Source organism: Convolutriloba macropyga, chromosome 6 (assembly GCF_964194025.1).
Source record: "Convolutriloba macropyga chromosome 6, txConMacr16.3, whole genome shotgun sequence".
Lineage (NCBI taxonomy): Eukaryota > Metazoa > Xenacoelomorpha > Acoela > Convolutidae > Convolutriloba > Convolutriloba macropyga.
This window is the reverse complement of record NC_134473.1, coordinates 14,131,097-14,148,312: the sequence shown is the minus strand read 5'-3', so window position 1 is coordinate 14,148,312 and position 17,216 is coordinate 14,131,097. Positions and strand designations below refer to the sequence as shown.

The 17,216-nt window shown below is 33.9% G+C and overlaps 1 protein-coding gene across 1 annotated transcript in view; it reads right to left on the bottom strand.

Annotated features, from left to right (window-relative positions):
* Positions 1–2,078: 2,078 nt before the first annotated feature.
* LOC142341238 (putative receptor-type tyrosine-protein phosphatase mosPTP-1) overlaps positions 2,079–17,216 on the bottom strand; it is a 54,740-nt gene continuing 39,602 nt past the window's right edge. Inside the window, exons 19-25 of the mRNA XM_075392158.1 lie at positions 16,352–16,489; positions 13,672–13,894; positions 12,860–13,131; positions 8,153–8,445; positions 3,871–4,006; positions 3,148–3,386; positions 2,079–2,469 (exon numbers count right to left, since the gene is read on the bottom strand). Of these exons, the coding sequence (XP_075248273.1) occupies positions 2,202–2,469; positions 3,148–3,386; positions 3,871–4,006; positions 8,153–8,445; positions 12,860–13,131; positions 13,672–13,894; positions 16,352–16,489 (1,569 nt within the window). The 3' untranslated portion in view covers positions 2,079–2,201. The remainder of the gene's footprint in view (positions 2,470–3,147; positions 3,387–3,870; positions 4,007–8,152; positions 8,446–12,859; positions 13,132–13,671; positions 13,895–16,351; positions 16,490–17,216) is intronic.

Here is a 17,216-nt window from a genome sequence, read left to right as displayed (position 1 = left end):
CTTTTTCTGTGGCTTAACTGAAATTGGTGAAACTTTTGGAGAAAATTAAAGCCACTGAAAAACTAAAACCAAAAAGAAATTCTAGCATTGAAATTTTTGAAGCAATCTTAAAATTGAGGGGTTAAAAGAAATTAAATCTGTTTAAGCAGAAAAACTTTACAAAAAACACCATGTAAAGTCTTGAAAGTGTTACATTTTTGTTTTATTAGAAAAATATCTTATAAAGTTTAAAAACGGCCAAATTTTTTAAGATGTTAAGATCTGGATAATAATAAGTTTTATGGCACTAAAAAATCACCAAACCTAAAAACAAATTGTGAAAGCATAGGACAGGAAAACATATATCGAAATAAAAAAGAAAGAAAACTAAAATTAATATATCTGATAATTAGATGCTTAGATTTGGATACATAATCACTTATACATAATCATCAATTATTGAGAACATAATCACTGAATCTCAAAAGAAATGATCAAATATTTTTTATCTTCTCGGAGATATTTTTGTCATCAAAATGACATCAAACTATCAAACTGTTACAATTTTAAACTTATCAGGTATCAAACAGAAAACTCAAAATCAAAGAATCGTTATGAGAAAAACACGACTCACGATATTTTAGAAATAATTTATCAAGAAGGACACATTGGCAATTTCAGCAAAATCCATGAGCTAAACATTGCTAAATTAATTCATTTGTAAATAAAAATAATTTGAAAAAAATCCAAACAATAAAAAAAGCTATATAATTTTTACAACTAATAAAAATGCAGAGCAATTAAAATTGTAGACAACAACTTAGCAAAACTATTTGCATGAAAGATAGGAAAAATGCTAGGATGTGGAGGTCAAAGACGCATTACATAAAAGGTAATAAGGAAACCTTCATGTTTTTGTAATTTAAACTTCAAATTTAAAGTTTTAAAGTTTTAAAGGAGGTTTATCCAAAATGCTTGTTTCCTATCTAAAAAAAAACAACTAACCTAGACTTAATCGAGAAATTTTTCTTTTAAATGTTCCACGGTTACTTTTAGTGGTAACACTTTTTGAATCAGTTTCGACCACCGTCTGGCGTTCACGGACTTGACTTGTTTCTGTATGTTGAATTTTTTGGCTACAATCGACTACATGTCTCCAAATTGTTTTAGCAACTTTGTCAAAGATATTTTAACGGAACGATGTAAAAACATTTTTGCATTACTGTTATTGTATGTAGATTTGCATTTAGAATAGCAATGCACTACGTGGCCAATGTCCTAAAAAGCAAGTTTCAATAGATTCTCTGTTTTGTGGAATTGAGTGACCAAAACGTGTCCCCACTTTTAACAAGTCAAATGTGTTCAACAATGGAATTTAGTTATGCAGAACGTGGAAATAAGTTACTTCTATGATGTAAATGTCGTACGTTTTGTCGGAAGTATTCACAGATCATTATACCATAATTTGAGCATATGTTAAGACTGAAACTTATTTGCCGATTTTAATGTTGACTCCAATTTGAAAGACTCATTTGTTCTTGTGAAGAGTGCTATGGTTATTTGTGAAACCACCTATTGTCTTCATCACTCAATAATAGTATCGAGGGAAATTTCATAAATTAATCACCCAGAAGGTTTTCTTTCATTTCTGTAACACTATAACCATTTTCGTTTCTTTTATTCGCTGTAATCGTGGAATTGAATGACGTGGAAATTAGTTACATATGCCACGGAAACGATTGCCCAAATATTGTCCCAGGTTTTTATAATAGCGCTTCAAGAACAGTGGGGGCTCATATAACGAACTTTGAACTAAATTGCCCTAGTGTCACCGGTTTCTACCGACATGCTTGGAACGTTAATATTAAAACATGTGTTCCTGAAAAACCCCGACAAAATCGAGTATGTATTCTGGATTTTTGGACAGCGGTCAAATAATGTACTGTTATTGTTCCTCAGAATTTTAATGAATTAGGCGTCTCAAAAAGAAAAATGTCGAAAAAAAAAGCATTCCTTTTTCGAAACAAAATCGAGAACGGTGGCCAATTGAGACAAATTTCGAGAACCAACAACTACGTTTTCGAGTTCAAGAAAAGCAGTAAGAATAAATTGTGCATTAGCTCACTGATCTATATTAAAAATACAAATTAACACTATTGATGATTTCACATTAACCAGATGAAAATTAACAGAAATTCTAATTGAACACAATTTTCTCATCATTAGGAATAAATTATATTGTCCTGCGAATGAGACATAATATGATTATATGAGTTTCTGTAGTTCGGGTTACTTTTGCTTTTCTTGCGCGATTTTTGACCCGAATGTTTACTGGAGGGTGGAAGTTGTACTCGTAAGTTTGAGGGCAAAAGGTACGAATCAGTTAGAGTGTCTCGTTCGTCGTGTGATGAGTCATAGTGATTGTCGCTGCTCTCGGGGTTGTTCACACTCTGGCGAGATTCAATGCGCTGGTCGAGTTGATCAACAGACCTAAGAACATTGTGATTCGTGATTCTTTTCCAGCTCTAATTTTCGAAAGCAAAAAGAAACTGTCTCCCTTCACTGCGGTAAATAAATTGTTTTTTTTGTTCATTAGACGGTGTGAACCAACTGATACATGGTTTTGCTTATGTAATGTTGTATGTAGACTCATAACATCCCAGACCTCGACTCATGAACTGCCTTTGGAATTCTAGTGGGGGTCTTTAATGAGTCCAGCACTTAGCTTAAGTCGAGGTAGAGTCTTTCATAGGTCCAGCTAAGTCTTTTGTTAGCCAAACAAAGTTGAGCACGGTTTTTTCATGAGTCGAGCTAAAGCATTTTTATATTCGACGGTCCATTACAATTTATGCATATCATTATATTCTGTATGCATACACATGAAACAGTTCCAACGAAAACAGTTCCAGTGAAAGAATCAAAATCAGCAAGAATAACATACAAAAAAATATATTAAGCTTTACCCCACGCCCACACTCGGACATTTATACACCATTTTAACGGTATGTATGCATGAATGGTAATGGATTTCATACGAGGTATTACAAAATGGTCATAAAAAGTATTACCGACTGAAAAATAAGCATTAAATTGTTCAAACTGAGTTTACGAAAAAAAACCGCGGGACAAAAGTTCTGTTTTCTGATTTTCAATGATATTTGAACCAACCTATTTTGCAGTTGCAGCTTTCCACCTCCTCCATGGTTGTTGCCAGGCAACAGGCGGTGCCCTGTTCTGTCAGAGTGCTGATGTATGTTAGGGTTGCGGTTGTTGAGTGTGAAGAAAGCGAGGGGGTTGTAGGGTCTAAGAGGACTACCCTCAGCAGTTGCTAGTCGGTGTCTGGGTGACAGGAGTCGGTTGCTGTTCACGTGGCTAGCTACTGATTGGAACAGGTACAGGTAATCGCTCTAAAATAGGGTCATCTTTAAAAATAAAAACGATTTAAAAGCGGTTTTATGATACCGATTATTGGAGCGTAGTCAAAGTTCTTGCAAAACGATACATTTGTCTGGCAATTTTTTTTTCCAAAATCTCGCAATATCCAGCAAGATAACAATCGTGTTGCAAAATCATCTTGCAAAATCAACGACAATCTTCGATATTGCAATTACCGATAATCTAGTTTTCATGCAAACTCTTTTTGGTACGTCTAAAACTCAATAGAGATTTTTAAATTTTTCCAATTTTGCGTTGATTTCAGAACGAGTTTTTCAATCGATCAAAACAGAAGTTCAAAACTGCACAATTTTGCTATTGACTTTCACACTTGACTATCACGAGAAGGTTTTGAGAGAGACTATGATAGCGCTAATTGTAATTTTCAGCGCTGCTGGTGGAAAAAGATGCGCTGAATTAGCTCTAGTCAATCTAAATGGGTTAGGGGTTGATTACCTTATTAGTGAAGAGACCACTGCGTGCACTCTGGTATAGTCTTACAATCTGGTACACATCTACGAAGGAGTCTCTCTCCAACTGTCTCTTCATTGTCCACAGAGCACAGAACACAGATGCACTTGTACCACCAAACCTGTCATGAGAAAATTCTATTCTGTGATTTCCATGAAAAAAAAATATCTATTCTGAGAATTCTCTCTCCAATTTTAACAAACTTTTTATCTTGTATGATAGGGATTAAATTTATGTGATGTGAATATGTCAATTATAACATAATTAGTTTTATTGATGCCTTTTTTTGTCACTTAACACTTTCAAGTGTACCAATGTAAGGTGCTAGAAGCTATATAGTTTTGGGTCACTTAGCAAGCCTCAGATTATCGTCGAAACGCTCATTTCTCTAAATTGAAAAAAAAGCGCAACAGTTTAAGTTTTTGTAAAATCTGATCATCCACAATCATAAATCTTATTATTAGCAAAATTTGACTTAGTGTCTGATAATCACCCAGTAAATGTGTGACCATTCTCTAAAAACTTTGAGCACTAGAAGACATTGAAAACCTCAAAAAGTTGATTTGTAAAATTGCTGGACATTTTCTTCGAATTAGATTATCAGCGCAGTTTTCTTAAAAGTTTCTTGAACAGATCGATAAAAAAACAGATTATGGCTAATTGATAACTACAACATAGGCAGAGTTTGAAAAATGAATTTGGTGATTTCAGAAAAACTGGCCTAACGTATTATTGTTCCGACCCCTCTTGAGGGGGGAGGAACTATATACTGAAATGGGGTTTTTTTCTGTTCAGTCAATTTTGGCCGATCGATATATTCATCGTAGAGATTTGAGACTGGTATCATTAGAAAGCTTGTCCAGCGTAGAATATGGAATTAAAAAGATTTTTTTGATTTTCGTTTTTGACAGGTAGATATCGAGGTTTAAACTTTTGAGAAAATAGAGTGAATTCCGTTGATTTCATTCACCTTTTTCGGAATTTTTGACTAAAATTTTGTCAATTTTGATAAAAATTAATAAATGTTTTTAAGAAAATGTTGTTGATTTTACATTTAAAGACAAAATATATTGTCGGTTGTTTTCAGTAACTTTTTTTTGTCACAAATTCTGGCTAAATATTTCACAAAATTCAGACTCTTTCATCAAAAACAGCACAAAATAAGTTTCTTTAGTCCACTCTGATTAAATTTGCAGGAAGTGCACACCCAAACACTACTAACACAGTCTTTGTGGACTGAAAAAGGAGCGATTTCCACTTCAACTTCCGTTAAGAGTGCTTAGTAAATAAAACTCTGCCGTTTTTTGCTAACTTTATTCGTTGATTATCAAAAACGCAGCATTTATTTTTGATTTTTAACAAACAAAATATCTATATCAATGACATTCTAAAAATTGAAAATTCCTAATGGTCAATCAGCATTAGCAATACCAGTTCTGTACCAACCTTGAACCGTTACAATCCAAAAATAATTCGGATTGTCATCAGTCGGTTTTTTATAAAAAAAAAAATTGGTCCTTTTTTATATTAATTAAATAACAGAACATTTCAAATCAAAGCTCACTAGTTATAGGTCCTATTGGCTTCTTTATTAGCTCAAAATAATTTATTTAGTTGATTGCTTGAAAGCTTATGGTCGTTTTGACTTTTAAAAAATTTGATTTTATTATTTAAAAAATTTGATAAAAATGGCTTATTGAACTTCGCCTCCATCTTTCTCTTAATTTTGTCAACTTGTAGCTTAGTGTCAGCATTCAAAGAATCCTTCTTCTTTCTGCTGAGTTCACATTCAGTTTTTATTGCGGTTTTAGGCCATAAGTTATGGTGTTCTGGCTTTGATACTACTAGATTTCACATTTTTTTTTAAACTTTTAGATATTTGCCCATTTTTCATGTTTTCTAGTTTTGTCAAATTATCACGTTATTGTCAGTTCATATATCAGATTTTTCTCGTTTAAAACAACGCAAAATTGATAATATTTAAAACCTTAAAGATATAGATTGTGTTTCTTCACCGCTTCGACAATACTTTCTCGAAGAATTTTTAATTTTTTAATTTTGTCTTTAACTGTCGTTTTTGCTATGTCTTTTTAGTCCTATTTAAATTCTTGTACAATGACCTGGTTTGATTGTTGTTTCCTGGAAGAGATGATGAGCCGATGTTCTGATTTTGGAAGATAGATAATGGCTTTCATGACTTTGAAAACAATTGTTTTCCAAAAAGAAAAAAAATCGCTTCAACTTCGCAATTTTATTCAATTTATTGTCTGTTTGTTACCTGGTCTCGTTGATAAAAGGTTAAAAATGATTTTATTTATATCAGGGGAGGGTGTCAAAAGGGATTGGTGTCACAAAATCTATTGTTCTTAAAGAATTCGTTATGACTTTACTGTCTTCGACACGGATTTTTCACAAAAAAAGTAAATTTATTTTTTATTTTTGTCATATTTGACGTTCTTTTTGTAGACGTAAGACATATTCTGGATATTTGCAGGTCTCAAAGACTTCCTTTGGAAGAATGGACGAACCTATTCAAAAATCTATTCATTTTGTAATTAATGGCTTTCATGTCAAAAAATTTTTTTCGAAAAAAAAACAAGTATTATATAATTTTGCCTTTTTTTCTTTTTTGTCTAATTGTTGCTCATTTTCATTAATGAGTGGCTACATAATAAATTATCGGTGTTCGACGAAGGTGCAATCGAACATATTTTGGTGCCCAAAGCATGGCTTTGCGGCTTCCAAACTATGTTCTGGCAAGTTTTAGTTGATTTTTAGTTTGTTGTCTATTTGTTAATCTTTTTGTAACTGCATAAAAAATTAAAGACCAAGATTTCTCAATTCCCTTCTATAGAAGCATTGGTAATATTAAACCTATGGGATATTTTAAATGATTCCTAATGGTTTTCATTACTTTGACTTAAACTGTTTTTAAAAAAAAAAATTCAGCTAATTTTTTAACTTTAAGGTTTCTGTTTTTTTTGTCTAATTGTTACCAAGCTTTATTATGAACTGGTGAATAACCTTTTTTTTCTGGTGAATTACAAGTTGTTTTAATTATTTTCAAATTTATCTGACGCTATTTTGACTTTGTTTTGTTTAAAGTTTTTTTTTCAAAACGGACATAAATTTTTTGATGTAATTAATGTTTGTTGTTGTTGTTTGATTTTGACGTTCGTCTTCGCTCGCTTTCTTAATGTCGGCATGTTTCATCAATCTAATGCATCATTTTTTACTCCACTGATTTATTTGCTTTGGAGGCTATCTTTTCTTTCATACACCAGTTTTTTTTGAAAAATACTTGAATTTTTTGTGTTTTTCCATCTGTTCCTCATTTGGCAGACAATTATGCCGAAAATGTGGGTGAGCGGTTCGGAACATTATGTGCGATCACACATTACCGAGCCGCCTTGTCTTCATAGCGGTTACATGACAAAATACCCAATGCCAAAATACCCGATGCCAAAATACCCAATGCCATTATACCCAATTTAATTCCTTTGATCTTTTCGTTCAATAATCCGATTAAAATTAGCACTCGATATTTACAAGCATGATTTCTCGCAATTAAGTTGATAGTTTAATCCCATGTTGGGTTGTGAAACTTTCATAACAAGTCCCACAGGCCGCTGAGGGAGGCATTGTCATGGCCAGAGAGGCTTGGCCAATTGCACTAACTAAAATTATGCTAAATAATCGTTCTGATAGTTTCAACGTAAGAATAAAATATTGCATTTTGTCACATTGGGTATTTTGATTTTGGGTATTTTGTCCTGACACCTTTCAAAGCGTCTCTCTCGCAGGATTTCCGTTTTTCAGCACGATTTCTTAATACTAATATAATTCAAGCAATATAACTTTGTATTTTTTTGCACTGGTGACCTGTACTGAGTTTCAATTAATATTTAGATTCTCAGTTTAGATTGAATGAGTAGGTCAAAAGTCATTTATTTTGGGGTAAGTCATTTATCCGCAAACATTTAGCACTCAACTGAGCCAAAACCCCTAAAAATGCAGTAAGAAATGACATCACGCACATGAATTCAGCTATAACGAGTTATACATGTCACCGAACGAAGTCACCCTTTGATTTTTTGGTCGTAACCATAATTGACCACGAAATCAGGTGAAAAATAAAAACGACAAAAGACCCAAAATGGCTTCAGTTTTGCTTCGCATCTGAACTAAATTGTTTATTAAGATATCAAAGCCCAATTGCCTCAACATCAGAATCGTTTGTTTCTATTTCCATCATGTTGATACACACCTGTCAACTACTATTATAGGACTCTGTTCTCTCTTCATCCTGTTAGTGAAGGACTGCACTCTACTGATGAAATCAAACGGCGTCCTTTCACATCTGCCCCCTCTTTCGGTATCAGTCGACTCCTCTTTGTTTCCATTGAAACTACCTGGCCTTGATTGGATATTCTGCACTTTGGGAGGCCAGTCCTTCTCAACGTACAGTCTTACGTCGTGTTCTCGTGAATTTGCTTCTTGTGACTGTATCTGGTCGTATAGAAGTCGGCACTTTTCTGTATTGTCTCCTCGCTTATGATCCTGTTAAGAGAAAAGTAAACAATTTAAGCGGGTGCTATAAAAGTAAACTTGGCAACTTGGTGTCCTTTGATGACATCCATAAAGAAATATGGTTAAAATTTTTTGGCCAAGATTCTTTCATATTGCATGGTAATGAAAAACGTGTGCCAAATTGCAAGATTTTTGCGTAGGTATCAACAAACAAGATTTTGGCAATGCAAGCAAAATTAACCATGCAATGGCAAGCCCAAAACTTATCAAAACTTATCAAGAAAAGCAATACTTATAAAGAATTGTCGGAAAAATCTGCTAATAAACAAAGTCTAAATAAAAGTTTTGTATCACGACCTTGTACAACGCTAATTATGATTACGGTAATCATGCGGTAATCACAAAAATATTTGAGTTCTGAGTTTCTGGAAGTCAAACATAAAACGAGGACGAGTTGCTCTCGAATGCCCGGCGAGGCTAACCATTTAGAAGGCGGCATAGACTAATATAAACTTTTATGGTGCAAAACATTGTGACTGGGGAGGGGTTGACAACTTCGCCCTCTCGATTGCTAGTCAACGACAATAACCACTCAGCGTCACAGTTATGTACAGTCTTCGCTCGCAGTCGCTTTTGCAGCAAATTTAATTTCTAATTTCGAGAAATTTAAATCGCAAAAGAAATCAAAAAGTCAAGCGTGAAAAACTCACTCGCGAAGTGAAATTAAAACAACGCTCTAGAAGAAAACGCCCATGCTAAAAATTGCAATAAAAGGGCGATGAACTTTACAATAATTGCTTGAAACTTTGTTCGAGAGCAATTAAAAGTGATCAATCGAGTTTGGACCACAAGAAAAAGAAAGGATCATCGCAAAATATAACCGAAAGATGTTTAAATGTCGGAAAATATAACGATCTTCGCCGCTTCTTGACAACCCTGAGAAGCACAAGTAGCTTGATTTTGAAATCTCGTATAATTCTTTAATGTTTTTAAATGTATATATGCAATGTTTTATTTCATAATCATAACACGTTTGCATTGTTGCCGTATTTGAGCCTTTTTTACCATACAAAGAGGCTTGTAATGTTCGTACGCACATAATGTTCCTACCCCGCTCATCCACATTCGAGGGATAATTGGCTACCAAATGATGAAAGATCAAAAACATAGATATCGTTGAAAATACAACCAATGGAATACAATAATGCCCCGCTAGAGGGCCCATGAAAGTTTTTGATAATAGAACTACTAAAAAAGACCATAAAAATTAAAGCAACCGACATTATTTACGAACACAATTTAATGTCCACAATAAAAAAACAACAAAATCAAACTCACATCAGATAAAAGCTAGAAAAAAACAGATTAACATATACTTCATTAGAAAACATATTGGACTGGTTATTAGTTCAACTGGTTATCAGGTCGACAAAAAAGAGAAAAATAGCAAAGAGGTGCAGAGTTAAAAAATTTGCTTCTATTTTTGAAAACAATTAACTTCGTAGTTATTAATGTCATTAGATAACGCCTGATATCACTGAAATTTTCATTTGTATCTCCAAAGGAAGCAATTGAGACATGCCATAATCCAATCGTCATTTGCGCAGAATTTTAAAGCCAAAAATACTCACGATTATTGTTATAAACCAAAAAGAGAACAAAAATCCTATAATTTGTACAAATATATAAAGATCTCAAGCATTTTTTGAAGTCTCGAAGTAAAAGAAGTAACAAAGCCGAGAGACAAAAGTATAAAGGTTAGTTGATAGCTAACTGCAAACGGGTTGTGACCTAGTGTTTAGAGAGACTGAGCTACAACTTGACCAAGAAACTCAAAAACCCAATTATGTTTTGAAAACAATTATTTGGTAGACCATAACAGATTTAACATTTCAACAAAAAGCGATTGATTAAGTTGCAACACCTCAGGCATGAAGCCAATTGGGGCTGTTAATAATGAGACCACGTCAAAACCCCACAAAATAAAAAATACATAACAAACACACACGGAAGACAAAATTTAAACAATTTTAAGACATCACACTATGCAAGGCACTATGCTTATAAGATGTTACCTGCGAAAACAGTAAATCATCCCTTTCTCCTCATTCTAACATCAACGGGGCATCCATATAAAAGAACAACGTAGACACGAAAACAAAATAAATCCAAAAATTGAGCAGCATAGAAATCTCGAAGGTCTTTTTTGAAATTAAACGGTCGAAGCAATCAGTTACAACGTAAGCAACAAAGAGCGATAAAAGTGCTGGAATCATCAAAAGTATTCAAGACTTCTAATTAGTGAAATTGAGTTACATGGTGAAAGCAATGAGAGAAAGATGAAAAAAGAACTTTTCAAAAATTAATAAACTGAAATCTTTTCCAGGTCGAGTTGTAAGCCCTAGAGACGCAATTGAGACCTTTCATTATCAGGTATATGGCATACAACAACAAAAGGAAAACAAACATATAAAAACTTTATAAAATCCACAAAATTATGCGAGATCACAGCCCAACTTGGTCTCAGCCCAAAAAGCTTAAAATATTCAACAAAAACAATTAACATATACGGATACGCATTTTTTTCAAAGCTATACATTTTTCCACTTTGCTTTACTTCAGTCAGATGTGCCAATAATTGATAATTTGAGAAGCAAAGAAAATGGACTTAGAAAAATGCGATTATGCTCAAAAAAGAAAATGAAAAAAAATTATTTTGAAACGCGTCCCATCAAAACAAGAAATACATTAGTTGAATATAAAACAATTTCCCAACAATTTTTTAATACTCACACAAAATTGGTTTATTGCTGTTTTTACTGAGGCTGCACCCGAAAGTGAGCGAAATAATATAAAATAGTGGCAAAGTTCAAAAATTCACCGATATTTTCTTAAAGCAAATATATTCAAAGTCATAACAGACACTAGATAACAACTTAAAGAATCGGCTGAGTTTATATATAACTCTTATAAAACTAACTGCATCTTTGATTGGAGAAACTAAGTCATTGGGCTACAAAAAGTATAAAAAATGAAAGGAAAACTCAAGAAGTCTATAGAATTTTTACAAAAACAGTTGGTCAAAGCCATAAAAACCATGAGCTTAACTCTGAAACCAAGTTATAAATTCATTGGAAATCTTTTTATAATTATTATCTGCCATTAATTGAGCCCTGATTTCAGATTCTTGTCAGTAATTTACATAAAAAACATTTACATAGCGGAAATAATTTGAAAAAAAGGTCTCGCCCGAATTAAATCTAAAAACTTTTAGATAAATAATCAAGATGAGCCCAGATATTGCTGTGCGTCTAACAAAACAGTTAATTGTTCAAATGATTGCTAAATAGATCAGTTTTTAAACTAAACGTTTTCAGTTTGTCAAAAAATGCTTTTTTTGTAATTATCGAGTCTAAATTTGCAAAAAAACTTGCAAAATAATGATCAAGAAAACTCTTAAAGCCACAGGGATTACATCTACCTCTTTTCTGGGCTTGAGCTTAAGAACAATTTGACCGCAGTTTTAAGGTGTCTACTTCCAGCAAATTTAAAGAAAGTGGGCTAAAAAATTTGTGGTCCCATTTTTCTCGAAAAAAGTCTGATTTTTGAAAAATTTAGCTTAAATTCTAGCCAAAAAACTCGGCAACCCTCCTCTATCTTTAGAGATAAAATTAATAAATTAAAAACAGTACAGTTAGCAATTTTAACATTTTCCAGCAAAATTATCGAAAATATGGTCAAAATACTGAAAATGTGAATAAAAATAGCAATTATTCACAAATCTTTACACCTCCATAACTCCCTATAAAAAACGAAAACCGAAAAAAAATCTTTTTGATTCCATATTCTGCGCTGGACGGGTTTTCTAAAGATACCACTCACAACTCTCTACGATGATTATATCGATCGGCCAAAGTTGTCTGAACAAAAAAACCATCTGAGTATATAGTTCCTCCCTCCCCATTAAAGGCGGGGGAGGGGGGGGGGTCGGAACAATAAGGGAAATGAAAAGGTTAATCGTATTTGACATGAAAGAAAAATACAAGCGGCATGGGGGTTCAGGCAAATAAGGTGTACTTAAAAGCGATTTCGTTAAGTAGAACTCGATATCACTAAAGTGCCCCTATGCACATAGCATTGGACTGAAATGAATTTTTTTAGTCTGTGGCACATAGCGTTGAAGAGTTTTCAAACTTAGCAAGTTCTCTGGAGATGGTTGGAATTGCTCTAACTAGTCAAAACAGGCCTTAAGCAAGCCGTAATTGGGCTAAACACAAAATTTATTAATTCATCTGAATTTTTTCAACCCTTGCTTTAAATTATTTGATATTAAAAATGCCGTTCCATGAGACCCCCATTTCGATGTCAGAGATAAAAAACCAATAAATAAATAAATAATAGCAGCCTGTCGTAGATGGTGTACAAATTTAGTTTGATTGCTTACTGTAGCAGTGATGACAAAGTCATGTACAGAACAGTTCCTCTCCTCATCTTCATCATAGCTCTCCATGTCATCTCTGCAGCTATCAACTGTGTTCTCTCTCCCAGTTCTCCCTCTCTCCAATCCATTGTCGGAATTTCTTCCCATTTGAAGGCTCCCTCCGGTTGAACGACGGTTCCCTCGGCTGTTTCTCTGTAGAGACTGGCGAGTTCTTCTGGGCTTGATCTGTAAGTTGTGCAAATACATGCAGCTGTTGGGACCATTGCTTCGGTTACCTGAAAGCAAAAATGTGGTTTGATTTACTGAGTTTACTGTCGAATCAAGGTAAAAGGAATCGATTTTCAAGTTGCTATCATTATTTTAGTCTGCAGTTGTTAGTTGTACATAAGAATGAATTTGACGCAAAGCAAATTAGTATTTTGCTCTTTTATGCAGATCCGATAGCTCATACAATAAAACTTTTATATGTTCAGGCAAATGTATCAACAAATTAACAACATATCATCAACAAATTGTTGTCTGATTTATTTTTATGGTATTTGTCGCCTGGTACTAGTCACTTCATTGCTACTTGGCACCATCATTTTAACGTACCATAACATAAGCAAAAGTGTTAAAATGCCACTCTAGTTGAGACCGGATGGTTATTTTGCAACATTCTGCAATATTTTGGGATTGAAATACTGCCAGAAGCCTTGCAAGATCCTGAAAGATACCGATTCGAAATCGACTGATGCACACTGTAATTTTGTACTCAGGTTCCATTATTTTCACTGAGTAACATGAACATTGACATGAGCAGCTTTGCTTAGTACCGTTATGAATAGGAGTGTCATGGCTGGCATCTCTATTGTCATCTGCATTCTCCCCTTCTCGTCTGTCACCCTCGTCTGTCGCACTACTGTCCTCTTCATCATCATCACCGTTGTCACTCTCATTCTCCTCCTGATTGTCTGAAGAGTAGTTGTCCTCGTGGTGTCTCCTGATGGAATCAGTTACGTCATCTCTACTCGGCCAGAATACACACTCGTCAGAGTCCTAAACCGACAATTGCCTAACTATTAAGATTTATTTTCCGCTCGAGATTTTGACCTAATAGTGGCTTCTTGGTTGGCGTATGCGTTTCAAGCTCTCATGTTCCGTTTTGAAGCAGTTTTTTCAGCCTAAGATGTATCCTATTTGTCACAAAAAACCCTTGGAGATATGAAACTTTTTTTCTTGCGCACGATGTCACTCGATTTTTTAATGTTGGACGTTTAGCTTGTCCGATGAAGAAACTTTGACTGTATTTTCATCAAATTTTAGTTTTCAATTTGTTGTGGTAGCGTGAAATATAGTCAAATTTTATGAATATACCGAGGAGTTTTTATTACTAGTTGACGGGTTACAATGTTTCCAATGTTTTTCAAAAAAATCTTCTGGTTGACAAACATTTAATTTTTTACATTTTTAGGTTTAATGTCTATGACTTATCCACACAACTACTCAGGTTGCCTATCATAGACGAAACCTCGAAAACTTAAAGACTAATACAGGGCCATATAACATTTTCAAAACTTATTACGGAGCCTTAATAGGCCGCAATTGTTCTACGACACAGAAGTGAAATATTTATTTAGCAAATTTTGTAGTTTGATTTCCTGAAAATTGATTTTAATTATAATGGTTATCTCATATAAGTCGATTTTAAATTTTTTTGGCACGGTGTATAATTTTTTAATAACTATGAAACAATACAAAACTTAGTGCAGAGAAGTATAAGGCCATATGATTTTTTTGGAGTTTTTGTAGTTCCCTGGTTTGTACCAACTCTATGAAATGTGATTCATTTCAAAATTATATCGGAATCAATAATTTGCAAAAAGTTCTCTTTTGTTTTTTTGTTTGGAGAGAGGGCTCCAGCGCATAAATTTACCGTTTGCTCGATCTTACGTCTCCTACAAAACTTTCAGCAACTCTGCCACAGCCAGTTCCTAGCCAAGAATGAAAAAGGGGGAGGGAAAACACATAAATTATGCTGGAAAATTCTCAAAAAGCCAGTTTTTTTCTCGGCTGGAGAGTTTTCAGACAGTTGTTATGCTATTTCTTTATTTTAGGGCATGTTATTAATCTTTGTTTGGACTTAGTGTGGCACCCTATTGATCCTGATTCGGCCTTAAGACCACACTTTGGAGATCTTATTGCAGCCTAACTTAACAAGATCTTAGTACGGTTTTATATCAGACATATACGAAGCCGTACTTTGGCCTTACCAATTGTCCAAAATCAGGCAACCTGGGTATTTACAGATTCGATGCTTGAGCCAAATATAATTGGAGGGCAGAATAAAAGATTTCCAAAAAAACTGTAAATTTCAGTCTCTTAATTTCAATTGGAAAATGTAAAGATTTGCGTGGAGTTCTATGACAACACAATTCCCATAAATACCTGATTTCAGAAAAAGAATTTTTCGGAGTTTTTACTCTGATATTTATATATATATATATATATTTGCATTCTGTATTCGCGCTTTCGCTCTTTAAAAGTTTCATTCAAAGAAGGTTTTTATAGCTACAACTTTTCATAGATGACATAATATGAAGTAATAACTTCAGATTTTCTTGAATTATGGGTCAACACGGGTAGCTGTAATAATGAAACTTGGGCATAGATTAGGTGACTGTGATGAAATCTCTGCTAAAATGGAGAACGGCTTTTCAAGCCATGAAACCTTACTTGAAACACGAAACAGACATGTTGAAAATATGGTTCAGCATAACCAAGAGTCCGTCATTTGAGGAACTGATACAGCGCGGATCTAGAATCATATAACTGGTACTGCAAGGTTTAAAATAAGAAGGAATATTTGATCTTGTCAGCTTTTTTATTTCTTATTAGTATTTGTTTGTTTCAGCAACTTCAAAAAAAGCGAAGTGTGACGGTATGTTTGTGTTTTGCATCCAGCCGCTTTATAAACCATTATATCACGATTACACTTAGTTGCAATTTTCCGTACAACAACAGTGATGTTGATTTCAAAAGTATCATCTCGTTCCTGAACTTTAGCTTATATAGGTGTTTAGGTACGAAAGCAGGCCTTAAAAACAAAAATCGAGTTTCACCCGTGGGAAAATTTATATGACAGAAATCACAAACGTATTTCTGTCATTTAACAAGTATATGACAAAATTCACAAACGTTTTGGTTTCAACACGTGGCAATACGCATAAACATATGTAAAATCGGCTTTTTCGTTCTTAGAAGTTAAGGATTTGAAGTCTTACCAAGAGTTTTGCAGAAATTATACGAAAATTGAGCGTGACAAGATCTCATAGGATATCCAATAGTCGGGTTCAATGCCATTTTTGCGTATTACTCTGTTTAGTCTAAATGATACTAATTAATATTTTTTCTATCAGCATGCTGTGATATAATCAGAAGAGAAAAAAGACCGCGTTCAATAAATACCCCAAAAATACTTCAAAAAATAATATAGATGTTGGGAAAAAAGTTTACCTTGTGTTCTTCGTTAGCCATGTCACTAAGCAGAACAATCACGTGACTCTTCTGTTCATGCACCATCTGCCAGAAGTCAGCCAGGGTGTTGGAAGTGGGGTACTGGGTCACTATGAAGCCATGCTTACTGTCCATTCCCTGGAAAAACAATATTACTCAATTAATAGCTCCCACAAAATCATCATTCAAGGTAAACAAATTTCACATATGATCTCAACATCATTCGTAACAATTGAACAAGCGCGTAAAAATTACCGTTTTTTAAAGTTACCGTTTCTAATACTTTTGGGTGAACTTGATTTGTTTTGAGTAGTAGACAAAAAGAAACAGCTGGATATACCCAGAACGGGCCGCTGAAAAAGTTTGTCCGCGGTATAACTTTTTTTCTATTTACAGCCAATTGAGCCCTTAAAAAGCCCTGCAAACTCTCAAGCCACGGCATTTTTGATACCCATTAGATGAATCCCTTTTCCAATAAAAATGAAAAATGGAGACTTCCTTCAAAAAGTTTCAAAAATTTTCTGCAAATTTCACCTCCAAAATGGTAACAACGAATTGTTGAAGAAATGATTTAACAATACCCCGAAGTAGGTAGATAAGATAAGAAAAATGCTTTCTTGGTTGAAATGTAGCAGAACCATTTAAATTGTTGCTGAAGCATTTTTTAGGTCGTGAGTATCCGTAGAAGTTTTCTTCTATTTCAAACACTTAAAAACCAGCGATGAATTCAAAACTAAATGTTTGGAAAAAATCATATATATCTTGGATATTTTTTATGTACAATTATTTCCTCCCAAAACTATTATATTAATTTCTTATGAAGTTGTTTTCAGGAAATTTTCAATGGTATTTTTTCTGCCTCGGA